The sequence below is a fragment of the Lutra lutra genome, chromosome X (assembly GCF_902655055.1).
Source record: "Lutra lutra chromosome X, mLutLut1.2, whole genome shotgun sequence".
NCBI lineage: Eukaryota > Metazoa > Chordata > Mammalia > Carnivora > Mustelidae > Lutra > Lutra lutra.
Window position 1 is genome coordinate 95,221,737 of NC_062296.1, and position 14,627 is coordinate 95,236,363.

Here is a 14,627-nt window from a genome sequence, read left to right on the forward strand (position 1 = left end):
TTGAGGTGTGGGCAGGACGCAGTGCAAAGAAACCCTTCACAAACCCCTCCCATCTCCTTCTGCACCCCTGCTACAGGGCCACCGAACCCACAAGGATCCAGGCTACCTAGATCAAAGATTCCCCCCCTTCATTTCTTTGCCCCTCTCCCAATGCTTTCAACCTAACATTTTAGTATGATAAATATCCTCCCAAAATGATTAATCTTAGAAAGAGCAAGGAGGACTTGGAGGCAGATGGATAGGAATTCAGCTCTGAGTCTGCTACTGGCTTGCTGTGGGACCTCGGAAAAGCACTTACGCTCTGCGAGCACCAGCCCGCTCTTCTGCGGGGAAGGCAGAACACTGTGTTCCAGGGAAGCGTACGGATTAGGGACGACAGGCCAGGGCACGATGCCTTGCCCTTCGGTAGGCCCTCGTTGTTGGAAAATTTTAGTGTATGGAAGCGAAAATATTTCACTTGATGGAACTACGTAAACCACTCTCCTTTGGGGTCATGAAAAGAAGAGGGTTTGTTTTATGAATTCATGTAGGTACTTAAGGAAGTTGTTCAGTGCTGAACCTAGCTGGTGTCTGACAGCCCTGGAATGGGACTGACCATCAGCGGCATCACACGGGAACGAACCCTCAAGCCAAAACCGGGTACGCCTTCTCACTCCGGACTCTACAGAGGAAGAGCCCTACAGCGAGAATGCTGCCGGAAAATCCTCGACTCCCACAGAATTAGGGTGCGAGGCAGTCATTCAGGGATCAGCAAGCAAAGACTCATTCTCCAAGACCGAATGTGAAGACCCAGGCTTGGTCATTAGGGCCTTGAATCAAGGAAGAAACATCTCAATGCAAATCAGGCAACTGGGCCAGCCACATGGCCCTCACAGAAGGGTTCTTGCCTTAGCCGTGTGGGGAGGAGAGGGTGTGGGGCCGGACTCCATGATCTATAGCGACCCAGCACTCTAGCTGCCGTGTACCTCTCTGTACATCCAGGGGGAGCCTGGCTCTTCTCCAGCAAACCACCCACCACGCTCATAAACCCTAGAAATGCTCAACCATCTCTCATCTCGAGACCTTCCCTGGCGATCACAACGAATCTTCTTGGGCAGCAAAGAAACCCACGTGGGGAAAGCCCTCCACCCCCACCATGCCATTAGTACGTTAACATGGACAGGCACCGAACAAAGACGGCAGATGGAAATTTCCAAGCGGTTTTGGGGTAGGGGCTTTCGGTCACGTATGGTTTTCGATCACCATGCCCTTCTCACGGCTCACGAGCACTGTGCGCGAACGATGCCCCACTTTTTGATGTAATGCATTCTGGGGTGTGAAGCTGTATCGTTAAACCCATAACGAACTCCGGGTGTATCACCTTCCCCTAAATGGCCCTGTGGTCCACCCCGGGAGGAAGGTATCACAGGAACTGACTGCATCTGAGCCTCCCGGCTAGTAGTTGAAAGGGCACCGGAGAACAGACTGGAAATACACGCTTCTCAGATGTTACCCCTTGTGCGTTAAATACAGTGGCCACGATGGACATATCCCATGGCTGTCTGTCCACAGAAGAACCAGACACATTTATGGTACGTCTTTGATCCACCCACTTGCGTAAACTATTACACAATTCTCGGATCTGTGTAATTACACATATGCACACCCACACACAATATATAGACAAAACTTCCCTCTGAGGGTACTTAAGGGCACCAACACATCTATTTACACACACGATGCACGCGTACACGTTTACACGGTCATCACTACCAAAATGAGAAGTAGTGACATGTATTCACGGGTTTTTGAAAACCACAGACGCACCCGTCATTTACACAGAATATATGACATAAGTGTGTGTTTATGGAAGATAAATTTTATATATATTTTCTCAAGTTTCTTTTTAAAAAATTTTTTAAAATATGTTATTTATTTATTTGACAGAGAGAGATCACAAGTAGGCAGAGAGGCAGGCAGAGAGAGAGGAGGAAGCAGGCTCCCCGCTGAGCAGAGAGCCCGATGCGGGGCTCGATCCCAGGACCCTGAGATCATGACCTGAGCCGAAGGCAGAGGCTTAACCCACTGAGCCATCCAAGCGCCCCATTCTTGTTTATTTTTTTGCTGGTGGTGTCCACAATATTTTTTTCTCTATTTCTTTTTTGTACAAATAAATGTATCTGATCTAACTAGTGATCTAACACTAGTTATATATTAGGGTTATGGTTTCGACTGCTCAGCAGGGATCCTGCTTCTCCCTCTCTCACTCCCCCTGCTCGTGCTTTCTCTCTCTTTAATGAATAAATAAAATGGTTGAAAAAATTAAAAAGTATATAGAAAAACATAAAAACAGACAGTGCTGCTTGTCGGTTCCTTTCGAGGAATCAAGACCAAATTGGGCCTCACTCCGCCTTGTTCCTTGTGAGGTGTGTGGCCCGAGGCAAGGCAGTTAACCTCTCTCAAGCTTCATTAGCTCATTTATACATAAGAATAATTACACCGCCTCCCCAGAGAGGTTGTTGACATGGTAGATAAAGCAGGGAGCGTGTCCTACTCATTGGAGCGCTGGCGGGTTTTACTGGAGTCGTGATGCAATGGAAAGCCAACTTTAACCACAAACACCAAATCACTCTTTCCTGCGGACTCCCCACACGTGTCCTGCATCAACATTTCCAAGAACTGAGCGGGGCTCCCTGCGTCGTGCCTAAACTGCCACGTGGCATCGAAGCCTTTCCGACGAACCCACGGCTTCATCAGAGCAGCGCCGCGCAAGGTGTCTGCTCCGTGGGCTGAGGCTGGGCTCCGGCTGTGCCCACGGGGAGGAGATTCAGGACACCAGGCCCCGGGCGCCACCACTCCTGTGAATGGGGGACGAGCCGGAAGGAAGCAAGCCGCTGACATCCCCGGGCACGTCTGCCACAGACACAGCTACCCCAACAGGTCCTGGAGGGAGGGCACTCTGCCAGAGGATTTAGCCAGACCCCAAATATCAGGAGGGAAAGAATGAAACTGAGAGGGAGGTTGGGACGGAGAGCCAAAGGGCAGGAGCCCTCGCTGGGTGCCACGTATCCAGGTGGTAAACAGGGCTCCTACCAGTGGGGGCACCATGAACCTCAGGACCCTCCGTCAGGTGTCTGTGGTCACATCCAGTCACCAAAGGATCCGAAGGGGAGAGAGACAACTCTAGGCAGCGCACCTCAATCCCCCAGTTTTCGAGCATCCCTCCTCCCTCCATACATGCAATTACAGACGGCCGCGATCTACTCAGACGCCAACACTACGTGCGTTCTTCCTCACTGGGGAATGCTATAAATTAGCTCAAGCCAAAAGTAACCTTTCCGTGTCATTCACTTGAATCTGGATCGCGCTTTTATCATGGACGTTTCTTTCAGCTCTTTATGCATCTTGTGAGGGTTGGTTTAAAAATAAAATAACTTGTGAATACACTTAACCCTAAAACATACGTTTGCATTAACCTGAAATCAAAGGAAGCAGTCAAGGGCACGGACGCCATCCCCACCCCTGTGTATCACCCCAAGATATGGGAAATGCTGATCAGGACACATGACCATCCCCTGTGGAGATCACCCACCAGTGTCCATGCAGATAATATATACGGGTAAGGCCGAACTGGTTTCCCACCCTTTTACATAACAAGAATCACCGGCAGAGGTTTTCATATGCCCCCATATCCCAACGGAATGAGTACCCAGCATGGCCCAGGTCACCTGGGCACCTGGGTGCTTCGGTGGGTCCGCGTGGGGTCTGACATTCTGTGTGTCTGGCAAGAGCTCCCATGATGCTGCCCCGTGGACTCGTGCTATCACGGTGAGGACCGAACTTAGCTTCTCTGGACGCCGCTCCTCGAGTTGTACTCTGATAGCAAAGATCAAGAATAATGACCCTCTCCACAAAACAGCAACCACGTCCTGGAGGGAAAACGCCGTGAGAAGCAAGTTCGGCTGTTTATGTACATCCAGCCTCCTTTCCAGGGCTATCTGACCTTGCAGGGAAATGAGGGGAGAGTGGTAAATACTTCCAAGGCCTCCCAAGCAAAGGGCTACCAAGTTCCTTCCTCCCAGACCAGCTATAGGCGGGAAGAAACAGAAGCAATGTGAATCACAGTTAGTGATAACTTCAGGGTCCGTTCAGATGCCCAGTGTCCTCAGGGAAAGTCCCACTTGCAGACCCATCATGAGCCTGAACACAGTGCAGACACCATCTCCTTAGGGTGGAGTGAGGGGTCAAGGCCTCAAAAGCACCCAGGGCTGCAGCAGACCCAGTCCACCTGTACCCAGTCACAGAGAGCGTGGGTCCCTACTGCCCTCTCAGTATGCATGCAAGCCACCTGGGACCTGTAAGTCCAGGCGTGAAGGCAAAGAAGAAAGGCAGGTCATGCAACATGGGCACAGCACACTTGCAACTAGAGAAACAGACTCCAGTTCTCCGTGGAGCTGCATGGCCTCAGCAAGTTACAGTAGTCTCACTCACCTGGGGTCTCTCAGAAGAATATTCAGGGGAAGGACACTGTTCTACAAGCATGGAAGGCCACACTGTCCCGAGCAGTGGTGGACATATGGATGCATGGGTGCATGGGTGGATGGGTGGGTGGGTAGGTGGATGGATGGTTGGATGTGTGGATAGATGGATGGATGGACAGACGGACGGATGGATGGGTGGATGGATAGATGTGTGGATGGACGGGTGGAAGGGTGGATGGAGGGACAGATGTGTGGACGGATGAATAGATGGATGGATGGATCGATGGATGGATAGGTGGGTGGGTAGACTGATGGATGGATGGATGTTTAGATGGATAGATGGGTGGACAGGTGGATGTATATATGGATATGTGGATGGATGGATGGATGGATGGATGGGTGGGTGGGTGGGTGGCAAGGTAGACACATAAATACATATTCCCATCATAGAAGGTGCTACTGCCCCTACCAGGTAGAGACTAGGGATACTGTTAAACATCCCACATTGCCCCAGATGGCCCCCACCACACAGCATTGTTGTGTTAGTCTGCTATGGCCACCAAAACAAATTACCAAAGGCTAGAAGTTCAAGATCCAGGAGTGGGTAGAAATGGTTTCTCCTAAGGCCTCCTCTGTCTTGAGCATACAGAGACCATCTCTTCCCTTTGTCATCACGTGGTTGTCCCCTGTGTGAGTCTGTGTCCTAATCTCTTTTTACAAGGATACCCATCAGATTGGGTCAGGGCCCATTCCTTATTATTCATTTTATTACCTCTTTAAAGACCCTGTCTCCAAACGCAGCCATGTTCTCAGGTTCTGGGGGTTGGGGCTTCCAATACATGAATTTTGGGAAACAAATTCAGTCCATGTCCGTGTTCTTGCCCAAATGATGAACAGTGTGGAGGGAAGACCCTGGACTAGAGGTGTCCGGGTGGGTGACCTCTGCGCTTCCCTTTTCTATCTTGACCCACATGCCAAGGCCCGTGGCGTCATCTGCAGTCTCTGTGAACGGTATGCTGTTCCGCTGTGAGGCATCATGTGTATGCCCACGTTGGAGGGAAGGCCGGCCCACGTGGACACTGAGGTATGGAGGTCTGTAGCATAACCTGCCCTTCCCGTCCACAGAGGAATGTCTGCATGATCACTGACTGTGACATGTATGTCACTCATCAGTCCCCAACCACACCCTCCCCTTGCTTTAAAGTCCAGGACAGATGAATCCTATCACCACTTCGCTACCTTGCTGAGACTGTCCACTCAGTCCTGCCCCATAAACTTCCTGTACCTCACACTGGGGCAGCCAAGGGAAGGCCGGCCGAGTGTCCTCTTGAGCCTGTGGCTGAAGGGTTCCTGGGGATGGAAGGCTTTCAGAGTGAAAGTGGTTCCGTCCCAGGCATGCTAGGATGACCTGGTCACAGCACGAAGGGGACAAGGAACTAAGGGTGTGTGTTATGGAACCTGAAAATAACTCAATGGCAAAAGACAAAGTTACCCTCTAAAATGGACTGAATGCCCCTCTCCCTGCGAAAACTCACAGGGCAGAGCCCTCATCCCCATTGGGATGGGACGTGGAGGTAAGGCATTCGGGAGCATGACTCTGACACCAGATCGTATGTGCAGATTTTCCCACAGCACAAAGCAATGTTCCTACACCAGCCCGAGTGTCCTGCAATTCAAGTCAGTCCTGACCCTTGTACCTGAAGCTGTGTCAGAGCCCCAGGTGCCAGGCTCAGTCTACAAGTCACCTCCTCCCACCACCAGATGCCAATCGCAAGTTCAGCTGGTCACCTGTGCTCCTGACCGGGCTACTACATATCGGAGGTTCCCAGCACCCCCTCTAGGGTTCCATTACTTTGCTGGAGTGTCTCGCTGAGCTCAGAGAAAGAGCTGATTTCCTGTTCACTAGACATGACAAAGGATAGAGAGCAACGTCCACGTGAAAGAGATGCAGAGGACGAGGGACAAGGAAAAAGGGTGACGCTTTCGGGCAACACTCTCCAGGCACCTTCCAGTGCTCACCACCCTATAGGATCTCTGAACCCCCGTCGCTTTCAGGTTGGCAATGAGCCACCATCTTTTTACTTGAGGTCTACGTGCATGTCCAAAAAGAACATGAACCTAAAGCCCCAGTATGAGATGTAACAATGTATCTATATACATGTATGCACGTGAGATGTAACAATGTATCTATATACATGCATGCACGTGCACATATGAAAAGATACACATTCTTAATGTGTACCCTCTGCCTCGCCACCATTATGTCTGAAGCCTCCCCCCTGCAGGTTCTCCTGCTAGATGAATGTTGACCCATGCAAGCAAGCAGCCCTTGCCGTTGGCAGAGCCCAGTAGGCTCTCCAAACTACCCACAAAGCCTAACTACTTCTGCCACAAGCGACATCGAGTGTCCCTCGGGGCTTGCCTGCACACATCCCTTAGAGACCCAGCCTGGCCACCAACTGCTGCAGGGGTCCACACGGGCAGCCTGCAGGAAGGGCACCATACATCAGCCTCGTGCTCCCGGGGGCCAGGTCGGAGCGAGGGAAGGAAATGAGGGCTGCTCAGGCTGAACAGCAGAGCTGGGTGCGCTCCCGATGATGGCTTGGACAACAAGCAGCCTTCCAGATACAGCACAGAAAGCAAACGCAGGGACGGAAGAACCAACCCAACAAGACAAAGAATGGCTCGGGCATACACATCCTTTCGTCAGACGATGAATGGCACGTTGGAGTTTATTCATTGTGTGGGAATGGATCCTTCTTTCAAATGTGCACAACCCATTCTGAATGAATTTCTGACACCACTGTGCCACAGTTTACTGAAAGTCGTCAAGAGGGACAACTGGGAGGCTCAGTCGGTTAAGCAACCCCCTTTGGCTCAGGTCATGGAGCAAGGGTCATGCAACTGAGCCCCGCATCAGGCTCCCTGCTCAGCGGAGAGCCTGCTTCTCCCTCTCCTGCTCCCCCTACTTGTATGCACACCTTCTCTCTCTCTGCCAAATAAATAAAATCTTAAAAAAATAAATAAAGTTGTCAGGAAAAGTGAGCCATCATCCCACGGGGAAAACACAATTTTGCAAAAATAAATTGTAATCCGTGCAAGGAAATCCATCCTCCCTCTCCGCAGACACTCAGACTGTTAAAAGGATTAACAAGTTAAAGTGCCTCTAGTTACTTGCACAGAAATCACTTTAACTGTGAGCACATTTTCAGTTTTGTTTTGTTTTTTTTTTTCCCTAATCTAGATTATGACATAGAAAAGCATGAAGGTTCTCACAGTTTGGTTTGCTTTTGTGTTTTTAAAGAGGCATCTCCCATCATTCGCAAGAGGTGTTTCTCAAGAGTATAGACATCAGGGACGCCTGGGTGGCTCAGTCAGATGAGCCACTGCCTTCGGCTGGGGTCATGATCTCAGGGTCCTGGGATCGAGTCCGACATCGGGCTCCTTGCTCAGTGGGGAGCCTGCTTCCGCCTCTGCCTCTGCCTGCCTCTCTGCCTACTTGTGTGCACGCTCTCTCTCTCGCTGTCCCTGTCTCTCTGACAAATAAATAAGACTATAGAAAACAAGACTTTAAAAAAAATGATTTGGAGCACGTTTTCACCTCTGTGGAAAGCACAAGGACACCAAACTGCCCAGTGCATCTCTTCCGCAATTCCAGTGAGGTTTTTGCCAGGTTCGGGGAACTGGAGGGAAATTCCCGGCTGGTACCTGTGTTCCTCTAAGTGAACAAGCTGGATTCTCTGCCAAGAGCCGTGCCCAGAGCCACAATGGCTGGAACAGGGCAAGGAAGACACTCCAGATGTCTCTACCCTCCGGTTGTGTAACCTTCGTCACCTGCATTTGTGAGCTGGCTTATTTTTGAAGTGAATCTGTAGAAATCCTGAAAACTCCTTCTAAGGAACCAACTATCCCTGCCTGACTTAGGGACCCACCAGAAACAGCTTCCAGGTTACCCCCTGCAACTCTGAATGCTTAGTTCTGGCCCTGGAAGCTTTCTCTCCTCTTATCTAAGGAATCAACAGAGCTGTGATGTTACAATGGGAGAGAAAAACATGAATTCCCCCAAGGGTTTCTAGAGACAGTAGAAAATCTGGGAAGGAGAACTCTACAGACCCAGCACGTGAGCATGGGACAGATAACCTCAGGCATCGAGACAAAGAAAAAGTTGGGAGTCCCAGCAGGGAGGGAGCTGGGGTGACTTTATTGGAAGACAGAGTCTTCAGCCAGGGAATCAGATTAAAAGGTGGTCATTAGGGTAGGGCGGGGGTTGGGATAACTGGGGTTATCACAACGAGGAGAAACTGGGATGGAGAAATAGAACCTCAGAGAGAGCAGATGCTAGAAAGAGATAAGAAGGTCGTGCACCAGGCCACGAGAGAGGTCTGGACACAATCCAGTGTTCACATCCCTCGGGAGGCATTCACCCTGCTGCTGGCACCTTGTTCTCCAACTTCTGGCTTTTCCAGACCTGTTCCGGAACACACAGGCAGTTCGAGCCACCCAGTCTGTGGAATTTTGTCTCAGCAGTTCTAGCATACTGGGGTTACAGTCACCTCACTACTCTGCTGATGAACTACCTTCTCTTGGGTCCAGCGTCCCCCAAAAGAAATCACGCTTAGACTCTCTCCTAGCAAGAGCTCTGGAAAGACACGCATTGACCACGGATGTACTAATGCCTGATACTCAGAGCTTGACCTGCGTTGTCTCCTCTGACGCCCACACTTAACACACGAGGAAACTGAGGCACAGACGTTCCGCTGGCCGAGTCCAAGCTGTCCCCAGGGCAGTCCCTCCAGCGTCCCAGCAGTAGCACCCTCACGTTTTAAAGCGTCTGGAACTTTCTGGCATCTGCTTCTTTAAAGAGGTGATGCATAAATATGCACACGCGACATCAACCGACAGTAAACAGAAACAGGGTCAAAGAGCTGTTTTGGGGGAGTGTCCCAAAAGAAAAAAAAAATCTTTACAGCTTGCATTCAGCAAGAGCGGAAAAGGGGAACCCCCCACCCCAAAAAAAAACAAGTAACAACTGAGAGCGAGGAAGGCAGATGTGGCGGCAGGGCACGTTAATAATTTGGTTCAGGCCCTTTCCTACTGGATCTACCATGGGGGGGGGGCGCTTTGGGAGAACGAGGCAGCCCCGGACGGCCGGGTACCAGCAGGTGAGGGGCTGCAGAGCCTCAGACCCGCTCGCCCCTGCGCATGCGCCTGGACGCACGGGGCGGCGGGCGCGCGCAACTGAAAAGGAAACCCGCGAGGGTCCCGGGACGGCCGCCTCGGATTGCATATCCGGGCCACGTGGGCTCCCGGTGACCGGGCGGCTGGCGCTGATGCCATCCTGAGCACCTTTCCAGGCTCCTAACCCCCAAACAGCCTCATGCATCGGCCCTTCTAGGCTCGCCGTCCTTCCTCACGCTCTTTCCAAACTCAGGTCCTGCACTGCCCGCAGGCCGGGAACTAGGCTCTGCGCGGCCCCGTGTGTCGGAGTGCCCACGAGGCAAACCTGTGCCCCTTCGTGGTGCGTCCCGAGCCCGCGGCGCGGGCTGAGCTGAACATCCAAAAGTCGCCCGCGCGCGCGGGACGCGGCGGGGAAAGCGGAACAGAGCGCGCGTGCGCGGCTCAGAGCGCGCACTAGACGAGCTTCCTCAGACTGGTCGAAGCGCGCGTGCGCAGTGCGACTGCGGACCCGAAGGTGGGTCGCAAGCGCGCGTGCACGACAGCTGCTCACCGCGCGCACTAGAGGAGCTTCCACAGACAGACCGAGGCGCGCGTGCGCAGTGCTACTCGGGACCCGGAAGGCGGCTGCAAGCGCGCGTGCACGAGAGCGTCTCAGGGCGCGGAGGCTCGCGGAGCGCGTGCGCAGAGCGCCTCGGCGTGGGGGGGGGGGCAGTGGCGCGCAGCCCCGGAGCGCGCGTGTGCGGCCCGGCGAACGCGCGTCGCTCCCTCCGCCCCCGCCCGGCCGTGACGGCGGCACAATGGCGGCGCCCGTACCCCCGCCGCGGCCCGTCACCCACCTGCTCTTTGACATGGACGGCCTCCTCCTGGGTGCGTAGCTGCGTCCGTCCCCACTCGGGCCGCCTGTGAGGGGGAGGGGGGCGCGGGCCGCGGGCGCCGAGGGGCGGCGGCGGGGCCGCGCGCGGGACCCTCGGTGGACGCCGGGGGCCACGTCAGGCCGGCCGCGCGCGGGGCTCCGGCGTCGGCGCCGCCCGGGGCGCTACTTCCGGCGGCCGCGCCGCGCGTGGGGACGGAGAGCGTGGCGGGGGGCGGTGCGCGCGGGGGCGGCGCTGGGGACCCCCGTGCGGGCGGGCGGGGCGGGGGCGTCGTTCCGGCGGCGGGAACCGGAGCGCGGCCTCCGTTTCCCCGCGGACGCGCCCGTCGGGGGTCGCCGCGGCCCGCCCCGAGGGCGCGGGGGTGCTCGCGCTTAGCTGGCAGCACCGTGCGGGGCCCCGTGCGCGCGGAGGGGCTGCTGCGGGCGCTGCTGCGGGGGCTGCAGCGCACGGCCCGCCCCGCGACCTCGCAGGTCTGCGCGGAGCCGGAGGAGCCCTGCTCGGGGCGGCGGCTGCCCGCAGTGACCTGCAGCTCAGGGTCGGCCGGGGAGGGGCGTGGCGGGCCCGAGCGCCGGCCGCACCCCACGCTGTCCCCGCCGGCCCCGCTGCAGGCAAGTCCCAGAGGTCCCCCTGCGCCGCTGCTGGCGCGAAGGCCGGCCAGGCCCCCTGCGGGCTCTCCGACGCCCCTTTGACAGTGCGGGGTCCGGGGCCGCTGGTCACCGCACGGACGACACGGAGAGGACGCCGCTCCGTGCATGGAGCAGGGCAGAACCCCAGCCTCGGCGTCACCGCCCACGACACCAGCAGGTCATGGGGCTCTGACCTCGTGGCCTCCGAAGCCCTCCTGGGCCTCCAGCAATGCCCCCACACTTCATGCAGGCTCCGGACCTGCTGCAGACGTTCACACAGTACCGCGTCTTGCCCTAAGACCCTGCAGAGCCGGGGAAACTGGTTGCGGCCACCCATGGAAACAAACCCCGCAGCTCAGAGGGGTTAAGTCACTAGCCCAAGGTCACCCGGCAGAGAAGGAGCGCGTCCAGATCGGTCTGAGTCTAAATATACGTGCTGTGTTCATCCTCGTGGTCACGGTCACCCCATCATATCGCTACGTGGTTCTCTGGAAAGAAGACTGATTTTTTTTTTCTAAGGCACACAAAAAACAGTTTGTTTTATGAACCCACAGACAGAAACCGATGAATTCCTAAGACAGGAAAAAAAAAAAAAAAAGAAAAATCCCCGTTGAGGTCACTAATTGCAGAGGACAGTGTGTGCAGCTAAGACCTCTGAAACGACTGCATTTCAGAAACCTTCTGGGACCCATAACCCTAGTGGGTAGACATGAATTTTCCTGCCCAGGTGGTCAAGAACTTAAATTGTCAAATTCCTTACCCTCTGGTGGAAGGTCTGAAGACCCTGTGGTGGGCGTCTCGTGAACATTCATGCCCTCGAGATGCGTCACCGAAATTAAATTTATTAAAGTTCTAAATGAGCTGCAGGCTTGCTTCTGTCTCTGGAGGCAAGCACAGCTGGTCCCTGAAGCCATCAGTGCGGCATCTGGGACCCTGGCGCCTGCAGGGACAGCGACGCACCGGGGGCTCCACTAGCCCCTGGCACTGTTAGCCAGTCCTTCGATCGGGTCCGAAAACCAAGAATGAGGGCCATTTGGGAAGATTTTTCTCCGTGTTTTCTGCCCTTTGCCCCCCGCCTCTCTGCCTTAAGTCTTGTTTGAGGTAGTAAGACTTGGCAGGACTTTCTCAGGAATTCCTTTACTCCGTTCTTTCGCAAAGCGTCTTGTATAAGAAAACACTGTTGTCTAAAACCTACTGCCTTACCTTGCTGGGTCCAACCAGTGCCCGGTGCTCGAGTTCCTCAGCGCCTGACTTCTTCCCAGGTATCTGCTGTTTGCGTAACACCCTACCGTGAATTCGTAAGGAGTCCTTTTGCAGAAAGTCTGCTCTCTAGAACGGTCAATGTCTTTCCCCTCGAAGTTCCCTTTGCCACGGTAGCCCCCAGGACTGCTGCTCTCGGGGAAAGGAAATGGAAAACACTTGGTTTCACGGGGAATGCTTCTATTCCGGAGAAACTTGTTTAATCAGGGGACGATGAGGAAGTAAATGGAAATTTTTGTAGAAATGTTGACAATGCTAGGGCACATTCGAAATAGGAAAGGCGCTTTAGTGTTGTGTTTTTTGTTGACGCGAGGTAACAATCAGCTGTGATCCAGGTAATAATTTTGGTTCTCAGAGGCCATTTAGAAAAACAGGAAAGGGGGCTGAGATTGTTTATGAACCGGGACAAGATTTCGAAAGAAGATGACAGGTTTTCAAGCAGTCTCTTGGCTTCTGGATAGGGAAGATTATCTAGTTCGTAAATAACTGAAATTAGGAGCACAAAAGGGGTGGGCCCTTTCTCTATAAAAGACCAGAAGTTTGTTGTGCGGAGCAGTGCTGTCTGGTAGAAATAGGACTGCATAAAACGTTGCATGGCAGCTCTGAAGAAGCAGAAACGTACAGATGAAACCAACTTAACGGTCTATTTTTTCCCCCTCTGAACATATCCAAAATATTGTTTCTCGACCCATCAGCGTAAAAATTCCTCAGATCTGTTACCTGCATTTTTGAGAACGAGTCTCTGAAATCTGCATTTTCCACGTAGAAGCTCATCTCCATCAAGCTAGCCACCTTTCACGTGTTCCTTAGCTACGCTGGGCGAATGCCTCTGGCGTTGGACGGTCCCACGGAGGGCTTCAGGGAGCAGCCCATGATGTCTAATCTTGATACCGCGGCCAGGCAGAGGGGGAGGTTAACAGTATTCAGAATGTTGGAATATGTAAAATGCAGTGCACGTAAAATACATTTTCTGGGTGTCCCAGATAGTGATTATGTAACATCCATAAAAGTTAGCAAAGAAAAATAAGGTCGTGTTTGAATTCTTAAAGATCAGAGAATAATAAGAGATCTGTGTGGGGCATCAGAAGGAGATTCACACTGTTGATTATAATTTACCACGTCTCCCTAAATGCACACGGGTTCCAGGATGCAAACGGCTGGCGTGTGGCTGCTCCTTTGCATGGCAGAGTAGGTGACCTGTGTTGGACATCTTTGTGCGGCCTTAGCTCCCAGCCTGCCCAGTCACAGTACCTGAGACTGGTGGTGCCTGTTTGTCTGGGCTCCCAGACAGACCGCAAGCTCTGGGGGGGACGGGGTGGGTGTGTGTGGTGCAGGGCCTTTGTGGCTGTCACTGAGTTCGAAAGTCACTGCTTGACTGGACCTTGTCACCATCGTGCCCAGTGTGTGGCCAGAACCCCTATCCCTCTGTGGTTCTGTTCACCTCGCCAAGGCTAATTTCTTTCCACCCTGGAGCATCCGTGAGGCTGATGACAAAAAGAGAATTTCCTTCCATAAGGTCAGCCCATGCTCCAGACTAATTTTCATAGGACCCACAGCGCCTTGTCGTCTGACCCCCACATGACGTGTATGAGACTCTTTAGAAGTGAGACCAGGAGCTTTTCAGTGTGTGCATTGGTTCTTCTTGTGTATCCTGTCCACACATTCCCAGGGTCCTGGCTGCTGCTCAGGAAGGTAGAGCAGAGAAAGGAGTGTTGAGGGGCCTCTGTCTGTGGTTCTCATCTGCCCTGAGGGCTTGCCTAGATCCCAGCAGCTGCAGGGCATTTTGGAAACACCCTTTGTCGTGTGCCCTGGGGTCTGACGCTGGAGTCCACGGGCTGCCCTTCACATTCTTCCTGCCCTGCCCTCCTGGGAGCCAGCAGCGGGCCCTGGGTTTTTGTTCAGCTTGCTAGGTGGAAGTTCATTAAGTTCCTTGCAAAGAAGTCTGCCGAAATTTGGAGCCCAGTCAGAGGCCTGGCGGCAGAGCAGAGCCCATAGGAAAGCGAGCCCTGAGTCCGACTTTCTCTGTTTGGAGTAAGATGCTGGTGGGCGCACCGCCCCCTCCCTGCCCCCTGACAAGGATCCTCCCAGAAGAAGAGACTCTGTGTGTGTTGCAGGACACTTGTCAGGAATAGGGATGCCAGCCATGTATGCACTGAAGCTGGTAAACCCTGTCCCCTTCGGGGACTCTTTCCAGCAGACGTGACCTGTGGCCCTGCGCGTTCCTTCTTACA

The 14,627-nt window shown here is 53.7% G+C and overlaps 2 protein-coding genes across 2 annotated transcripts in view; one reads left to right on the plus strand and one right to left on the minus strand.

Annotated features, from left to right (window-relative positions):
- The window catches only part of STS (steroid sulfatase), a 152,160-nt gene extending 141,557 nt beyond the window's left edge, over nucleotides 1-10,603 (minus strand). The window contains exon 1 of the mRNA XM_047715077.1: nucleotides 10,475-10,603. Within this exon, the coding sequence (XP_047571033.1) occupies nucleotides 10,475-10,488 (14 nt within the window). The 5' untranslated portion in view covers nucleotides 10,489-10,603. The remainder of the gene's footprint in view (nucleotides 1-10,474) is intronic.
- PUDP (pseudouridine 5'-phosphatase) overlaps nucleotides 10,363-14,627 on the plus strand; it is a 76,485-nt gene continuing 72,220 nt past the window's right edge. Inside the window, exon 1 of the mRNA XM_047715080.1 lies at nucleotides 10,363-10,505. Coding sequence (XP_047571036.1) covers nucleotides 10,436-10,505 — 70 coding nt within the window. The 5' untranslated portion in view covers nucleotides 10,363-10,435. The remainder of the gene's footprint in view (nucleotides 10,506-14,627) is intronic.